We start from the raw sequence: 18,784 nt of genomic DNA on the forward strand, positions 1-18,784 counted from the left end.
ATATATATATATTATTAGCTATATTATTATATATATTTACGCTCATGCTATTTCGCGTTACAGAAGACATAAAAATCAAGTGCAGTTGCAAAATCCAAATAATGTTATATTATTCGTCCAATTTATCTTGATCCGACACACATACCTTTTCGTGCCGCGAAATTTGCCATTTGTATATCGATAACCTCAATGAATAAATCTCGCATTCCAGAGCCGCCTCCGTTGCCTCGTTGCGCTCGTCCCGATTCACGTTTGTCGAGTCCCTCGGGGTCTTGCGTCTTGTCAGTCGCGATAATCTCCGTCGAGAAAATCTGACCCGGTCCGAACAGAAATTCGTTATTAAAATCGCGGACAGTCCCGTTCGCGCGCGGCGCGCCATAAATAAATAGATCGCGCGGAGACACATAGATAGGCGTGCGAGGGCGCTTTTCGGGATCGTCCGCATGAACGCGACGGACATCCGGCCATTTAAAACATGGACGCCCGCGGCGCCTCGGAGACAACCGGACAACATCGTGTCCTCGAGCTACACGACGACGAGGGTATTCGTGCCGTCTTACGAAAAGTATGAATATTTTCATCGAAAGAGACCCGATCTAAAATTACATTTAAATTCGTAGATAATAAAATAAGCATAGATAAATGTAAGATGACATAGATGAAGAAACTATACTTCTTCTTTTTCTGTATATGACTGCTAAGGCATTTGGGGGATTCGCCTATATGCCACAATGTCGTAAAGAAACTATAAATATTTAACCATAGAATATTATATTAATATAGATTTTTCAAGATAATGGAAAATTAATATTCTCATGATATATTTCTCAAATTCTTGGCAAGAAAAGATATATGTCGAAAAAATTATAAAACTATAAATTTTCTTTTAATATCTATCTAAATAAAATATAATAATTATAAATATATATATATATATATATATATATATATAATATCTTTAATCGAATCTAAAGCATCTAAAAAATATTAAAGAATTAATTATAATAAATGTTAAATAAAAAAAAGAGAATAATAAAGATTACAGAAATAATAAACAAATGTTATATTTATATATCAATTATATATTATAAAAATAATATATTTACGATTGAAATTCCTCAGGGAAGGGCATCCTCGCATAGAACAATTGCTCTCGAACGATTATCAGCGTATTTGGTGGAAGGAGAAGCAAGCCTGGGACAAGACCATAACTGAAAAAAAAGTTGCGATTAAAAAAATACTACCTCGTACGGTAAGCAATTATTAAACAACTTTATTAATTATATATATGCGAACGATGAATAAATGTGCAAATTTATTTTAGTTGATTAAGAGAAAAGTACCGTCGTGCGTGACCGTCAAATATCAAACAAGAGCGGAACGATCGAGAGGAAGAAGGAAAGAACACTTAACAAAAAAGGCCAATTCTAACAATAAGATTGAAGAAGAAACAACTTCTGCAAAACATGACACGAAATTAGAAAAAGAACATGAAGAAATAAAATTAGAAGAACGCGAAGAAACGAGATCTCAGAAAAGCGAGAGAACGGATGATGAATTACAAAAAGAACATGAAGAAACAATATCGGAAAAGGAGGAAACCAAACTACAGAAATCAGAAGAAATAAAATTAGATGAACATGAAGAGGAAAAAAAATGCGAGGAGGCAAAATCGGAAAAAAACGAGGAAATAAAATTAGAAAAATCCGAAGAAATAAAGTCTGAAAAACGCGAAGAAGCACAGCAATTAAAAAATAATGAGGATACAAATAAAACTGAAAGACACGAGGAATTAAAATTAGAAAACGAAAAATAAATCGATACGTTGTATTATTATATAATTATTTTATTTGAGAGAAAGAGAGAGATACAAATAAAAAATAAAAATATTCTAAAAATAAAGATTTAAAGATTTATTAATCTAAATTTTATTTAACCTACCTAAATTATTTGTGCACTATTCATTTTTTTCGAATCAATTTAAAATATCAATTTTTCACTATCTAGCTCCATCTAACGTGGCGTAAAACAATCAACGACACGAAGTCGATAAACGCGATTATCTATCGATAAAGATATCTCGCACGTGCGCGAGAAAGAGCACCGCCAAGAAAATTATTACCTGAAAAAAATTCTCCTCGATATCGGAGAAAACTTTCTTCTACCTTCGATTTACACGCAGAAATTCTTATAAACCTCACTTTTGACGAGTCAATCAATCTCAATCGAAGCTGCACCGTCTACTTTTGAGGTGAACGAAATGCAACTGTTATAATGCAAAGTGCGTTCGCGGTTAAATTGTTCGCTTGCAGAGCTCACCTGGTCCCGTCGTCGATCCTCACGTCGTTTCGCAGCAAACACGTGCATTCGAAACGCGTGTTGAGGATGAACGAGGCGTTCCTCCGCTACGAGAAGGGTAGCGAGGTGTTTGACATCTCGTTTCGTTACGTGAACGAGACGATGAGGGTCGACCGCCAGTTCAACTTCTCCAGGCAGATCACGGAGAACGTCGGCAACTTCCTCAAGAGAGTCGACACAAACGTTTGCAAGATCATAAACAAAAAGGTGAAAACATTAATTTTTTCACCTTTTTATTTGTATCATTTGCGCGGAGTGTTAAATAACATTTTGCTAATTAAAGAAATAATTTAATAACGTCTGGAGAATGTATACTCACAAGTTAGGTATACATTTGCGATGAATATTATTAGATTAAAATTAATGAATTATCTGATGTGTGCAGAATGAAGAAAGTTAATGAATAGTTTAAATGATTTGTATTAAAAGAAATTATAGTTTATTGGCGTAATGAATTTTACTATAATTACTATATGTATATATTTCTTGTAATGCAGGAAGTTTAAAAGTTGTACTACAATTGAGAAACATATTTTCATTAGAAATAATTTTATAAAGTTTCTTTATATAATAAATTTCGAAAAAGAATTAATTTGTTAAACTAATATATATTTCTATTAGAAGAATTAATATTTCTAAATATATATAGACTTAATGTAAAAAAATTTAAATATGTAGCACATAGAATGTAAAGTATTTAGTATTATGAGGAACACAATTTTTTCTTTAGGTGGAGAGAAAAAGGAAGAAAGATGCCACTTTAGAGACATGTTTTGTGCCAACTGACAATGTGGATAATGGAAAGATCATGCTTCTGAAGGATGATATCAAAATCGATGGCGATGTATTATGCGAGAGCCTTTTACAGGATACCTCAGAACTTAAACTAGTCATTTTTGAGAAGACGTTCTTAGTGAAACGAAATGCGCCTTATATCATCAATATTTCATTGCCATCAAGCGTACTAGTTGGTTTTCCAACTTATCCATCTAAATTTGAGTCATTGTACACTGATAAGAAACGATCGATCTTTAATTGGTACAAAAACGACGCTGTTAACAACAAACCAAATTCATGGACACACGTAGCAACTGGATATCTGTATATACCACACGTATCTGACATTGGTTGCAATTTAAAGATCAGCTGCGAACCGCGAAACGAATCGGATTCCGGTTGTAATATGGAAGTGCAATCGAAGAATGTCGTGGAGGCTGGTCCTGGATTATGTCCATTTGACATTCGACATCAGTTTACAAAACATAAATTAGTGGACAGAAGGTACACACACATTTATATACTCATAAAATATATATAAATGAGATAAAAAACCTATTGTGCATAATACAACAAAATAGAAATTGTCTCATACATTTTATTTATATAATATATTTATTAAAGGAAACAAATTCAGTTTTAGGATAGTATCCTACAATATATTAGCAGATACGTATGCTGATTCTGATTTTTCCAAGGATGTGTTGTATCCATATTGTCCACAGTATGCGTTAGATATGGATTATAGGAAGCAATTAATACTCAAAGAAATAATAGGTATCTGTCAAGCGTGTAATTTTTAAATTATTTAAATTATTTTATCAACAATACAAAATTTCTTAAAAAAATGTTTTAAGTTTGAAAGTGATGATTGATATACATATATAAATATTATTTGCTTCATTATTAAAAAAAAATAAGATAAAAAATTGTTTAGAGTTCCTTCAAGTATTAAAGCAAAATATTATTTTATTAAATTAAAGCAATAAAATATAAGTTTAAATACTATATTTTTTATTGTAGGATTCAACAGTGACATAATTTGTCTCCAAGAAGTTGACAGGAGCATGTATGAGTATGATTTACTACCATCCTTGTACATGCTAAATTACGATGGCGTATTTGTTACAAAAAATGAAATTAACGAAGGGCTCGCCACGTTTTTTAATCAGGAAAGGTTCGAGAAATTAGGATTTGAGTACAGTGTATTGGCTCAAAATATTGATTTTCCGAGATTCGCCACTATTTGGTCCAAAATTGACAACGACAAGGCGAAAGAGAGATTTCTTGGTAGAAATACAACTATTCAGGTAATTCGTGCATGATTGCTTATTGATAATATTAGTGTTAATCGAAAAAATAAAATTTAATGATTTTAGGTAACGACGTTGCGATCTAAAGAGAACCAATCTGAAATCTTGATTATCGGTAATACGCATTTATACTTTAAACCTGATGCGGATCACATACGTTTGCTGCAAGGATATTACGCGATTATATATGTACACGAAGCGGCAAAAAAGATACGAGAGGAGGTAGATATTTTTTCCGATAAAAATTATTTACATTTATATGTCCACAGAAAATATAATGTGGGAAAATTGTTCTAATCACATAAATTATTCAAGTCTTTTGTTAAATGCATGTTTAAGTTTCATTTATATATATATTATATCTTATAATTTTGTAATTAACGAACGTGCATATGTTGACAGAATCCCGAATGTAATGTAAGCGTAATACTTTGCGGAGATTTTAACAGCGTGCCAGAATGCGGTATTTATCAGTTAATGACTGAAAATTACGTTCCGGAAACCTGTGAAGACTGGAATAGTAGTGAGTGATTTTTCATATCAATTTAATTCCGTTGTTTGTTAATTTGAATACGATGTGTTTACATAATCTCGAATCAATTGTACAAATTTAATCTTCCTTTTTTAGATCCTGCGGAAGCTATCAAAAATGTATCTCTAATGCAGGATCTTTGCATGTCCAGTGCCTGTGGCACGCCAGAATATACAAACTACACGCCAGAGTTTTCTGGTTGCTTGGATTACATATTCTATGAAAGAGATAAATTCGAAATTGAGCAAATAATCCCGATGCCTAGTAAGGAGGAACTTACTCTTCATACGGGTTTGCCGTCCGTAGTGTTTCCTAGTGATCATATATCCTTGTGCGCGGATTTGAAATTGAAAGGATAATAAATATATAGATATATTGAAATTATTTAACACATGACACTGTGCCTAGTACAATATCCTCACTTATTGTTGGATTAAATCGGACTGCATTTACGTATGAAATATATATTATATATATGAATTTATAGCTTTCAAACGTAAAAATTGTATCAAATGTAAAATTTCTAGCGCTATTATTGAAACTTATTTATAATCGATATGTCGCTATTTCCTAATTTTTGATATATAAGTCTATTTAACTGAATTATTTATTCGTCTTTTTTTTACTTCCACTCACTTAAAAATTATATAATATATTATAAAATAATATATTATAATATATATAATATATTATAATATATTATAAAATATATTAATTATATAAATTCTTTTTCGGAAAAAATAAATAAAATGTTTGAGATCCACTTAATGTAAACTGTTATATTAATAACATGATTGCAATTTATATTTTTTTGAATGGGTTTCAAATATTTTATTTTATATATGTATATATGTATGCATTAGGAATGTAATAAAACGCATAATTTTCTTTATAATCAAAGTATACATTCATATTTTGTTAATACGAAGATACAATAAAGTGACATTACTTATGTGTCTACAACGCTACTTAGAATTATAATTTACAAAAACTTATATACAAATTAATTGTTTCTTTCTTCGACGGCTTGATCATAGAGGACTATAAGTAAGAATTTTAAACTTTGTTAAACTACGAACTTCTGTCACTACGCAAAATATTTTCAGTGAATCTTTTATTCTGTAAGAGCGAAAAATTGATTTTTTTCTCGTTTCGCAATGGACACTTTATCAAAGTCTACATGTAACGATTAGAAATTCTTCATAATTTATGACTATCTGAATCCGAAAATACTTATAGATTGTTTGATATATAAACAGATTCTTTTCTAAGATATATCTTAGAAAAGAATCTAAGATATATCTTAGAAAAGAATCGAGAAAATGCTGCTTTTTCATAAATAGTATATGATGATTGAAATATTCTTTTTTTTATCTATATTTCTTTTCTATCGTATATTTGAAAATATGCAATCATATCATTTTACATGAAACACTGCAATATAGATATATAAAGATTTTATATTATTCGGCCCTTTTAAATTATACTCCATACAAACTGAGATTCTAATATGTAAAAAATATTGTAGTGTTTTCTCATTATTTAACAAAAATGAAGGATAAAAATTAAAAAAAAAATTATTTTAAGAATCTGTTGCAGTTTAACACAATTGTTTATAGTAAATTTAACAGTATATATAATTATACGAACACAAAGAAGAATGTAAAATCCTTACAAATCCTGACAATTGTTTTGTTCTTTAAACAATTATTTTAAGTCTATCATATGCACAATAATTTTATTAGCCTTTTATTCTCTTTTAATACAAGAGCATTTCAGCAACAAGAAAATTTTGCGACTCCAAAACCGAGATTATTCCACTTTATTTATTATTTTTGTTATTATATAATAACAGTGGTGTATATAAGTGTCCTTACATATAACTAAAAATTCTATAATTGCATTTTAGTGTTTATAAAGAGTAAAATTTTATGATATATATTATCATGAATCAGTGTAATTAAAGTGAAAGGTTTTTAATATGTGTAGATTTTTTGTTTCTCATACAATTTTTCTCTTCAATTTCCTTATAAATGTAACAAATTTAATGCATACTTAAGATAATTTTCATTTATTGTAAATCTTTTTGTTATATATAATCATTACAAGCATACCTTAATCCTTTCATCTCAAATATAAATGTATTGTAATAAGCGCTACATTATAGATTTTAAAAAATTTTAAATACATGAAAATAAAATATATTCTAATTAAATAAATTTTCTTCCTACTTAAATCGCAGCTGCAATCTAAAGAAGATATAAACTAAAAAGGAATTGAAATTAATTAGACGATACAACTGACAAGTTCTTTTATTATTTTAATACTTAGATGTGTTTCTCATATTTTAGATACAAATTTTAGCATTAGAAATATATTAGAAATGAGAGAATTAAGGTTTTCTCATCCAACAGAACAGTAATAAATGATTGAATATTGACACGAAAACAAGTTTAAAAATATCATACTACATCAAACGCGAAACATAATATGTTGTTACATGTGAGACAAAACTTCATCTCATGTCAATAAATCTTTTTTGTAGTTTTAGAAGAAACACAAAAATACGATTGTCTTCATATACAGAAACAAAAACTGCACATTTTATTATAATTGATAACATTTTGAATATATTATAAACCTTTCTTTCATGCCTTCTACTTTTGAATTGTTATTTTATCACTAGGACATATTTGTATATGTGAAATTAAAAAACCATTTTCGATATTGTATATACTCTTTTCATGACAATTTTTGTAATTAAAAATATATTATTTATTACAATATTGCCAAGAAAATTTCAAAACATTTAATATCTTTCATATATGAAAAATAAAAAATTATGAACGCAAATATATAATATGAAAAAAATATTTATTTTATAATCGATAAATTCTCTAATCTATCAATTCATGTAGTTTTAAATAGCCAGAATGTTAAATGTTAAACACAAAAGACCTCATACATTTTTCGATAATAAAATTTTGATCATATTTTGATCAAAAAATTCGATTCATATGAACAATGCATGATACTGTGAGATAATTCGAACTTATTGCGTTTAAGATATGCTGTGAATTTACATCATTGTGATACAATATTTTCTCAGTGCAATCCTCACTCTTGAAATTCGAACTCATTCTTGAAGATTGCTTTTTTTTTTTCTTGTCAATAAAAAATGCAGTCCTGCACGATAGCGATGAAATGAGTGTCATGTGTATATGTATGTGTGTTGTGTGTGAGTGTGATAGAGAATAGAACGCAATACTATTGTATGTAAGGATTCACATATCAGTGGACGACGATTGTTGCACGCTTGCTCATTTTAAGATTATCACATTCCTCTTCGCGGCGCGCTCGGCACCAACAGTTGCAACGCAGTCATCGCGTCCGGGAACAAAGAGTGATAATTCACTACTGGCACATAGGCAGCAGTTATGACGCGACCTGCGAACCATCGACCATGCAGCGAATTTACGGCCGCCACAGCGGTTGCAATCGACGGACACTTAACATAAACGTTTCCCTGCGGTGACGCTTGGTCCACGTATACATGAAGCACACCACCATGCTTATTGCATTCCTCGATTACATCGTCGCGGATTTCCTTTGCCCAATTAGGATTCGTCTCACTGAAATCAATAGATATAACGATTATAAATGTGAATTATTTTTGGAAAAAGTATAGTTTTATTCTAGTTTTGAGGCTTTCGCGACCATTGGAATCATCAATGCAAAAGGCATCCATCCGGAAACCTTTTGCATTGAGTATAATTTTAGTATTAGCAACACTTATCAGTGTCTATTCAAATTTTGTAAAAATTATGAAACTTATATAAGATCTTGATACTAAAATAATTGTCAACAAAAAAATTACATAAAATTTTAATAAAAACTTAAATATTGCAAAGATATATTAGACATATATTTTTTAAGTGCTAAATAAGAGTAAAATTAAAGGGACAATATTTTTTAAAAAATTCCCGAATCACAATCAAATTCAATGAAAATTCTCTGATTTTCAAGGTAAAACAAAAATAAGAATATTAGATTTTCAAAGTTTTTCCCCAAAGTATACACCCTGATTATGTGTGTTTTGACTTTACATATAATATTTAATAAAATAGATTAATGATTATTTCAAAAAATGTTTTCAGAATAAAAGCTTGTCATATTATCATTGCTTTGCATACTACTGTTTGTATATATGCTTAAATTTGTGATAATATTTTTATTTTGCATATATATTCCCCCTAGTGAAAGTATGGCATACACGACACTAGGTCTACAAATATGCAATTTATGAAGTAAATTCATGCATGCGATACGAGAAAATCCGAGCGACTTACTTTTGTGGGTCGAACATGTTCGATAACATAAAGCACTGTGTTGCGATTGGAGGGGCTGCCTGAGGTGGAGGCTGTGGCTGTGTCATGACTGGAGCCATATTTAAAGCGTTTGCTGCAGCAGGAGGAATTTCCAAACCAGTACCTTCCGCCAATTTGAACATCAGCTGTAATCTGCAAGAATTAAATTGTGCAAATATTTTAATCATGTGTCCACTTCTTATCTAATCATGTATATACTTCTTATATTTATATGTTCTTTTTGTCTTTTCTCTTTTATCATACTTTACGTACCTTCCAGTCGCACCGAGATCAATACCGCTACGATCTAATTCATCTGTATCAAGAAGAGAAGGTCCCTGAATCAAATCAGTTCGTTCTGTTACTTTACCAACTTTCATAGGTCTACCAGCGAGCTCGAATCCATTTAGTTGTTCTAAAGCTTTCTTTGCATCATCTGCATTTCTGAACTAAAAATGTAACAAAGATTTTGAGTTTTATGCAGATATATTTAAGAAAAAAAACTTAAAACACAAACAGTTATACAAAAGACAAATTAAATTATTATATAAAGAAATAACTTCGTATATATTAAAAAAAAACTGCATAATAGATAAGACTATAAGACAAACTTACCGTCAAGAAACCATAACCCTTGCTCCGTCCAGTCTCAGGATCCATAATTAACTGTATGTTATCGATCTTTCCGAAAGGCTCAAAAATTCCGCGAAGCATATCTTCCGTAATATTAAAGTGCAGAGATCCCACGTATAATCGCATTGGTCCCGTTTGTCCTTTAGGCATTAGATTTGGCATAGAATTGCCCATGCGATTCTTCTCAGCTTGTGTATGCTGTACTACAATAGGTACTCCAAGTAGCTTTTGTCCTGACAGACCAAGAGCCTGCAAAATGCAATTTGAAGGTAAATAACATATTTTCTCAGTTATTTTCTTTCATAAAAGTTCGCTTAGAAACAGAAGTTCAAAAATTATTTTGAAAAATATTTATTTGACTAGTTAATTGTATAATATTAGAAAAACACAAGCGCGCTATTCCGTAATTTTATATTTAAAAATTTGATATTAAAAAAAATAATAAATAAAGTTTACTTAAACTCCATTAATCTCTTTTGACAGAAAGCAGCTGATTAAAGCATTAATTTGCTAATTAAATTTTAAAATAATAAAATTTAAAAATTAAAATAATAATTGTGTTTTAAATAACATATAAGTATTTAAATTTGAGTAATATATTATGAAATTAATTGATAACGAAAGCTCTTTTGAAAACCAACAAAACGACCACAGCGAATGTTCTAGGACTTACAGAGGCCTTAATTTTTTAATTCAAAGTTTTAACATTTTTCGTGAAAATTAAGTAGCAGGGTATCCCGCCTGGGTGCGTTTTAAAGGTTTTTTTTAAGGCCTAGAAAATGAGCTCAAAGTAAATGTTGTCCAATTGTAATAAATATATATACTCACAAGCGTCACACTTTCTGGATCTTTGAATTCGACGTAAGCGATGCCCTTAAATCTTCGAGTTTTGTTGCATGTAATTAATCTAACATCTTGTACTTTGCCAACACTCGAGAAGAATTCTTCTAAATCACGTGCACGAATTCGTTGGCTCAATTGCATACAAAAAACAGTTCTGGCATCTCGTTCTTCCGGCGTTAATTCATCATTTCTGAAAAAAAAACAAATTATTACTATCAGTAGATATAAAAAAGAAAACATGTGTATTTAAGAAAAATTCTGATTTATAAGTTTAATGTTGTTGAATATTAATTTCTGTTACTATAATATATGCGCAATAGTAACAAAATAAGCGAATCTTATATATCCAAATTAATTTAGCATAAATATATCCCCCAAAATCATAGATTGCAAGTTCCATGATTGGGTCTAGTCAATTATGCATATCGAGATATCTTTATTTGGAATCCACGATATAATCATTGTATATCAATGCAAATTGCGAAACGAAAATAAATATTTTACAGTAATAACGTTCTTCACCATTTCATAATTCCACGCCATTATAAAATTATTTAAAATTAAATACGCGCGATCTGGCTCGTTTGTAAAAAGTCTAGAGACAAAACAGGTCAATAAAAGATAAAAAATTCAAGCGTGTTAGTGACCTACGATATGCGTTGTAAATAGCACAAAACACATTTCCTTATTCAAATTTTAAATCTCTGACAGGTTTAGAAACACCTTGTATAAGTATTTCGATTTAAATACAATACACTTACATTCCAAGAGGACTATGACCTTTTCCGAACGGTGGTCGAGCTCTAGGAAGAGTGAGCGGCGTTAGCGATCTCTTTCTTCTTCTGTCCCGATCCCTGTCTCTGTCTCGTCTCTCCCTGTCCCTATCATCACGATCTCGGTCCCGGTCCCGCCTGTCTCGTGATCGCGATCTGCGTCGACGATCACGGTCGCGATCGCGATCCCTCTCTCCCCGATCGCGTTCCCTCTCAGTCCGATCGCGATCCCGTCGATCTTTGTCCTTCTCCCGACGGTCGCGATCTCGGGATCGTGAACGAGAACGCGAACGATGTTTGCTTTTCCTAGAAAAAGAAAAGTACTTCAATTAAAAAGGTTCGCTCAAAATTAAGGGGATCGAATAAAAAGTTGTTCAATTCAATAAACCTTTAGAACCAAAGTGAAGACACAAGGAATCCATGTATAATCGTTATTGCAGATATATATGCCAGGATGTATCCTGACATATTAGCTTATATTAAACGTCAAACTAAAAAGAACATCAAAGTTAAGATCTCAATATTTGAGCCAAGCTTGATTAAATATTCAAAAGATGAGAAAATGAATGATAAACTTTATAAAATTTTCTAAAAGAATATTGACGATAGGTCTGAAACATTTTGGAAGATGATCCCTAAAATTTATAGAATAATATATTATTTAATTATATATAATTAGGAATAAAAAAGATGTTAACATCTCCACATCGTGTTGTTGCAGAGTATCACTAGCGTACTTGGATTAAATTATATAATTTTTCTTTTGCACAAAATTTAAATAGATAACGTGGTATATGGTACAATAAAATAAAGCGCTTGAAAATATTTTTTAGTTCTCTATTAGCAATACCTAATTTAGCCACAGAAAAACAACAAAGTTGCGTCATCAAACTTTCTCGTATTTAAATATCGAGTTTCCTAAAGACTCGGTTGTGTTAAGATAACGCAACGCCACGCGATTCTATACATACAATATAATCTTGTCTTTAAAAATTATTAAGGAATTTGCAATTTGAGTTCGCGAGAAGAATCTGTAATACAGATATATTCTTCCTATATATATACTTACCATCGTCAGGTTTAACCTTTGGAATTATCAAATTAAGCAGCATTTACACTAATTGTATGGGGTCTATAACAAAGAGAATAAAACTTCAGATCGGTCTATTAAGTGGCCAGTGGCTAACGCTGCTTCAATTATGGCGCAAAGACATTACGTTTATCGCGAAATCTCACAGCAGTGATAACACAAGATAACACAATAAAGACTTTCCTCTTTAGTATAACTCAAATTGACAGTATTATATACATAAACTGATAGTGCATTTACTCGAATTACAGTTTTGCTCAGATTTTTTTAAAAAGCAATTTTGCTAATTTCTATACTACCTAACAAAGGCGTGAAAAGATTGGCAGAGAAAATTGAATGAAAATGAAACCTTGTACAGTTTCCAAATTATCGCAATCTTTTCTCACGATTGAAGTCCAATCAAAATTGAATTGGAACATTCAAGTAAGACTCTAATTTTTAATCGCTATGCAAACCGTTATCATATTATCAACATCACCCCTTCATTATTAATGCATCACATTTAAAGCCATAATTCAGACGTCATCGATACAAACCGTTTAATTGAAAAGCGACCCAAATGAAAAAAATCTCAAAATCTGACAAAATGATAAAAGCGAGATGAGATGGCAATTGTATCGACAATGTGTCTTGGCAAAAAAAAAGACTGCTTTAGATAATTAACAGGTCACCTATAATAATCTTGCTTAGTTTCAAAGTTAAATACAAGGGTCGTGCAATTAAAGAGTCTCGAAACTCTTCTCATCTACATTCTCCTTAATTTAATTCTTAATTGTAAATAATTGAAGGATGTTCTACTCACCCAGAGGATTTGCGACTAGACCCATTCTCCTTGGAGGACTTGTCTTTGGAGGAGTCCTGCTCCTACGAACAGCAAACAGTTGAATGCCATGCCAGCCAGTCGATGTGGCAGGGACGCGCGAACAAGGGGACAAAAAGCAAATCGTAGAACGTTAGTAAATTTCGTAAAGACAGTGTTGGTTTTGTTCTTTTTTTCGCTATATAAAATTATATATACAAATATAACAATTAAATGATTATCTCTTTTTCTTTGGGTTCTCTACAAGTATCAAATTCGACAAGAATTGGGAATAAGAGAATCTCTTTTTCTTATCCTGTCGATATTATTACTACGGTAGCAACCTTTCTCCTTGCTGCGGAAGAGCAATGCTTTTTTTCTCATTATTTATGCTGGATGACAGAAACAGACGTCGGCGTCAATTCTCGTGCTCTTTCTCATCTTTTTATTTTTATTTTTTTTTGTTCGTTTTACTTTTCCAGGACTCTATTTATAGGTCTCCGAGAGCGCTGAGGAAGGGAAAGGTACAAGAAGAGAAGAAAGAAAGAGCGAGCGTGAGAGAGAGCATGTGTGATAGAGATAGAGACAGACAGAAAGAGAGAGAGAAAGAGAGAGAGAGACGGGGTGAGCATAGCGATGCGACGCGGTCGCATGCACCTGGCTCAGACTTACCAATCGCTTTATCGGGTTTTAGGAAAGCATTGCAATCTTGGGTTGAGCATGCCTTGGTCTTTAAACTACCAATGGCCAACCACACATCCTTTTTCTTCTGCAAAAGAGAGCCCTCATCAAAGACAGCACGATTTCATAAGCGAGAGACGCGAGTGAGCAACCCTAATATCGCTATGATTGCCTATGATTGCCCGCGCGCATTTTACCGATTTACAGGGGATGGTGTCTCTCGTTAATATCAGGGGATCGTTTTCGTCAAATTAAAATTCCTCTTTCCTCCGGGAAGCACTTGTGCAGGACCGGCGCAGATCCGCCGATCTGGCCGAGTCCGCAGAAAATGTTTCTTTTATTCTAGCAATGGTTGAGTTCAGCAGAAAAAGCTGCTTTACAACTTTTGTAAATTAGATTCAGCTGAGATCAAGAGCATACACCAATCAGATTCATAAATTTTACAACAATTGCAAAACTGCTTTTTCTGCTGAACACAGCCATTATGTAACATGGTGACGTTGTATTTGAATAATGTATACTATAATATTTCTTCCTATTACTTGGAAGATAAACTTTTTTTCAACTGACGTTAACTTTGATTAAGCTAAATGAATTATTGTTATCGAGAATATAAAAGCAACATTTTCTTGAGCAACATTTTAAATTTCATTATAACTTTTTTTCCACACAATTTGCTGACCAGTTTACTTTTGTACCAGTTTGTACTTTCATGTGGCTGTGTATATAAATACGAAATGTAATATGAGTTGCTTATAAAGTTCCTATTCAGTTTCTTAAAGAAGCATTTTTTGATACGTATAATTAATTATATTTACATAAAAAGAATTATATAATTATTAGGAAAAAAATTATCGTGTGCATAACTTGAATACTTGATGTTGTACTCTTTTTTTAAATATTTTTTGATAAGATTATAGCTCTATGAACGCACAAGTATATGTTGTATAGTGGCAAGTCAACAAGATGAATAGGCATTTTATAAACAACTCAAGAATGCCGACTTTTTACAGAATACACAAGCATTGCTGAAATCAACGTATGAATTTCGGAAGCCTGACGTGTCTTCTGTCGCACCGCAAATAAGTGTTGTGATACCTGATCGATGGCATTACCTAGAAGGCAAATTGCTATCATTACAAATTGTACAAAAAAACAGTGAACGGGGTATTTAAATATTTTGTAAAATGAGCTCGCTCACGCGAACCATTATATAAGTAAAACATTTTGAGGTTCCATAAAAGCACACTAGAGAACTTTAGCATTTTGATGATTGGACATTTGACAGATGCATTTTATAGCTTTGATATAATAAAAACTAAGAATCATGTTTCAGTATAAATTGAGAAAAGTATTCAAACAATAAATAATATAAGGATAAACAGATAACATATACGAACAAAAACCAGAATATCGCAAATAATATTTTAATAATTATATTTAAAAATCGGCAAACTCACGTATTATTATATAATGTAATAATTATATAAAAATGAAACAAATGATAAAGAATCCATCAAATAAAACGTGGTTAAAAAAATAAGAATATATTTATAATTTTAGAGAAAATAAGAAGTTGTAAGATTTGTCATCTTTTATAAATATTACTTCCTTCAGGGACTTGGTTAGAAAACGTATGAGTGAGAGTACGTGTGTCGTTAAGAAAAGTATTATTAGGATAGAGTTTGTAGAAGCAGATAAATAATTCAGTTTGTGAAGTATAGGAAGACAGGAGACATCAAGAATCGAAAGCATTGGAGGTAGTATAAGGAAGAAGATAGCAAAAGCAGGGAAAAATATAAAGTGGGATGTAGCATTCTATAGAAGAAACATGGCAAAGATTAAAAAAGATAGTCATGGAATCAATAATAAAGGAAGAAAGGAAGGCGAAGAAAAAAGAATTAGGACACAAAGACTGGTGGGATAAACAGTGTACCAAAAGAAAGCGGAAAGTACATAGAGCTCTGAAAAAATAAAAAAAGGAAAGATTGAAAAAGAAAAATATATAGAGGAAAAAAAAGTTAAGAGAACTACTGGAAAAGAGAAAAAAAGAAGAGGAATTAAAATCCTTGAGGAACAAGACAGAAGTGTGAAAATATATAAATAAAAAAAGAGGAACCAAGACATGGGTAGAAAATAACATAGGTAAAGAAGATTGGAGGAAACATTTTAAGGAATTATTAGATGAAGGGAAAGAGGAAGAGGATGGAGAAGAAAGGAAAGAAAAAAAGGATGAGAAAGGTGATAAGTCAGGACAAGGAAAAAAAGAAATTAGAGGAAGAGAAAATATGGAATGCAGTAAAAAGTTTAAAGTTAAAAAAAAAGCAGCAGAAATAGATAAAAATACCCATGGAAGCATGAAGATTCAGAGGTATACTATAAAAAATATGGTTTAACAGAAGTTTTAAAGATATGGAAGAACGGAATTATGCCAGAAGATTGGAACACAAGTGTGGTGGTTCCGATATACAAAAAAGGTGATTACAAGAAGACTGAAAATTACAGAGAAAATTATATCATTACTATGCACAGCTTATTATTTAAATTTACACACAGGTCTTGAAGACGTAGAGAGGAGAAAATTGTTACCGGAAAGCCAAGGAAGTTTTAGGATAGGAATGTAATTAGGCTGTGATACAAAATATGAATATGAATATTAATATATAAAATATAAGATATAAGATAGTAGGTTTGGTCATAGGTAGGTTAGACAGTAAAAGTAGAGCATAAGAAGAAGAATGACTAAGTGTAATACGAATGAGGATAAGAAAGTATTGTAAACCAAGTCCCGCTTTTTGATTGTAAGTTTGAAGTGAATAAAAATTATATATATATTACTTTCTTCAGGTTCATCCTTGAAGCGAGAAAAAGAAGAAGAATACAAATAGAGTATTAGTGTTCAGAGTGTTATTGTATTAGTGTAAAGTATTTTCTTTATATCTTATAAATAAGATTGCCTTTTTATCTAAGTAAAAACAGTTATTATTAAGCAATTTAAGTGAAGTAGTATTGCAGAGAAATATTGTTTCGTATCGTTAAATGCAACGCAAGAAGATTTGATTTATCCAATATGTACAAAAATTGCAACTGTATTGATTTTTGCACATAAACAACTTGACTTTGAATCAATGTCGAAATCCTTCAAGTCACAAATTCATAAACCTCTAAACAATACTTGGGTCTGCCTATCTTTAAATTCGTAAATGCCAAAATTCAGAAATCCTAGGAATCCCTCAATTATACAATTTGGTAAATTCTCAAGCATTCTTTTAAATTCAGACACATACTCACTCACATTCACTCAGTTCTTCACATTCAAATAAGCCAAGACTTCTGTGTGATTCCTGTCTAAGGGTACTAATGTCATCACATGTACAAACAGCACAAAACTTTCCAACAAATTATCACTGTCAAGAACTGCCTCCAGTATGCAACGTCATGATAACGTTGCATGATCTACATTCTAATATATTATAAAAACGTTAAAAACGTCTTTGTGAGATTAAATAAAATAAAAAAAAAAAAAAAAACATTAAAAAATCAAAAAGAAAACGGAGACTAGAGACAGAAGAGACAGAAAAATAAAGAATTAAGTAGAGAATGATGTTAGATGATTGCTATATCTTAATACCTCGTCTTTCAAGTGCATTCTAGGTACTCGCTGGCGAACATCCTACGAGCGCGAGGGTACATGTTACGTACCATCTATAAGTACAGAAAACGGAGGTGTTGATCAATATTTGACACATCAGAGAGACAAGGGCGTACTTTGTCTACACATATATACAAGTATATAAAACTATCCATATATCACAAAGAGAGAAAGAGTAAAAAATAGAATGAGTGAGTGAGATAGGGGGCAGGGGGGAGGATAGAAGGGAACAGAAGTCGATTCTCTTTCTCTCCTACATGACGACAAGTGCGTGTATATAAAAAGATTTATAAAAAAAAAAAAAAAAAATAAATAAAAAAAAAAGATAAAAAAAGGATAAAAAGCACGTCTCGTGCATCAGACAATGCGATTCACAAACGTGAGACGAGAATGAGACGGCGAGACAGAATGATCGGAAAGAGAGAAAGAGAAAATGACAGACAGAGATTAGAGGGTGGGAAACGAAATTGTCGAAAAATCAAAGCTTACCCCTTTCTTATAAGGGGCCTCCAGCATCGCCTCGACATCCAAATCCTCCGCCATTGCACGAGTCGGAGAGCTCTCTGAAACGCCACGCATTAGCAGACCAGACTTTTTCACGCTGTTCCGACGAGAAGACAGAAAGATAAATACATATATTGTATGCGTATGTACGAAAAAGCGCTCGGGACTGAGCTACTTATTATTTACAAGCTAAGAACGTACAGAGAACGAGCGCTCTAGCATAGAACGACTCGAGCACTGATCGAGAGATTAAGACGCGAAGACGATTCGGTTGCGCGAAGAACGTCGACGACGAGCTAAGCAAAATGGCCGAATTTCGCGAATCCGTGGTCCTCCTCCCGGAAGTGACGCCCGCCCGGCTGTCAATACGCGAGTCGTCGAGCAACTGCAGATTACGCATTTCCGTCATACGTTTTTCAATCGGCCGCGAATCAGAGCGAAGGAATCTCCGCTCCCTACATT

General features: G+C 31.9%; 3 protein-coding genes across 5 annotated transcripts; 2 read left to right on the plus strand and 1 right to left on the minus strand.

The window, feature by feature from the left end:
- Positions 1 to 317: 317 nt before the first annotated feature.
- Positions 318 to 1,861, plus strand: LOC114941090 (uncharacterized). Its single transcript, XM_029315951.2, has 3 exons — positions 318 to 565; positions 1,123 to 1,252; positions 1,325 to 1,861. Exons 1-3 carry the CDS (start codon positions 444 to 446, stop codon positions 1,814 to 1,816), a joined length of 744 nt encoding a protein of 247 aa, XP_029171784.2. The 5' UTR covers positions 318 to 443; the 3' UTR covers positions 1,817 to 1,861.
- Positions 1,862 to 2,065: 204 nt separating this feature from the next.
- Positions 2,066 to 5,583, plus strand: LOC114941089 (2',5'-phosphodiesterase 12). 2 transcript variants are annotated; one of them, XM_029315950.2, is made up of 8 exons: positions 2,066 to 2,251; positions 2,313 to 2,565; positions 3,089 to 3,639; positions 3,773 to 3,912; positions 4,159 to 4,445; positions 4,515 to 4,670; positions 4,851 to 4,971; positions 5,077 to 5,583. In XM_029315950.2, exons 2-8 carry the CDS (start codon positions 2,386 to 2,388, stop codon positions 5,337 to 5,339), a joined length of 1,698 nt encoding a protein of 565 aa, XP_029171783.1. In that variant the 5' UTR covers positions 2,066 to 2,251; positions 2,313 to 2,385; the 3' UTR covers positions 5,340 to 5,583. The 2 variants fall into 2 exon arrangements, with proteins under 2 accessions (XP_029171783.1, XP_029171782.1); XM_029315949.2 differs by having other exon boundaries at positions 2,066 to 2,565.
- Positions 5,584 to 5,863: 280 nt separating this feature from the next.
- Positions 5,864 to 18,662, minus strand: Caper (RNA-binding protein 39-like protein Caper). Of its 2 annotated transcripts, none has more exons than XM_029315912.2 (9): positions 18,524 to 18,662; positions 18,308 to 18,419; positions 13,489 to 13,550; positions 11,585 to 11,902; positions 10,809 to 11,013; positions 9,963 to 10,229; positions 9,621 to 9,796; positions 9,330 to 9,500; positions 5,864 to 8,612 (listed from the first exon to the last, which is right to left on the minus strand). In XM_029315912.2, the coding sequence occupies exons 2-9, from the start codon at positions 18,395 to 18,397 to the stop codon at positions 8,315 to 8,317; spliced, it is 1,587 nt and encodes a 528-aa protein (XP_029171745.2). In that variant the 5' UTR covers positions 18,398 to 18,419; positions 18,524 to 18,662; the 3' UTR covers positions 5,864 to 8,314. The 2 variants fall into 2 exon arrangements, with proteins under 2 accessions (XP_029171745.2, XP_029171746.2); XM_029315913.2 differs by lacking the exon at positions 18,524 to 18,662 and adding an exon at positions 17,798 to 17,871 and having other exon boundaries at positions 18,308 to 18,374.
- Positions 18,663 to 18,784: the final 122 nt, after the last annotated feature.

This window comes from Nylanderia fulva, unplaced genomic scaffold (genome assembly GCF_048542155.1).
Source record: "Nylanderia fulva isolate GAGA-0341 unplaced genomic scaffold, ASM4854215v1 Scaffold25, whole genome shotgun sequence".
NCBI classification, from domain to species: Eukaryota; Metazoa; Arthropoda; class Insecta; order Hymenoptera; family Formicidae; genus Nylanderia; species Nylanderia fulva.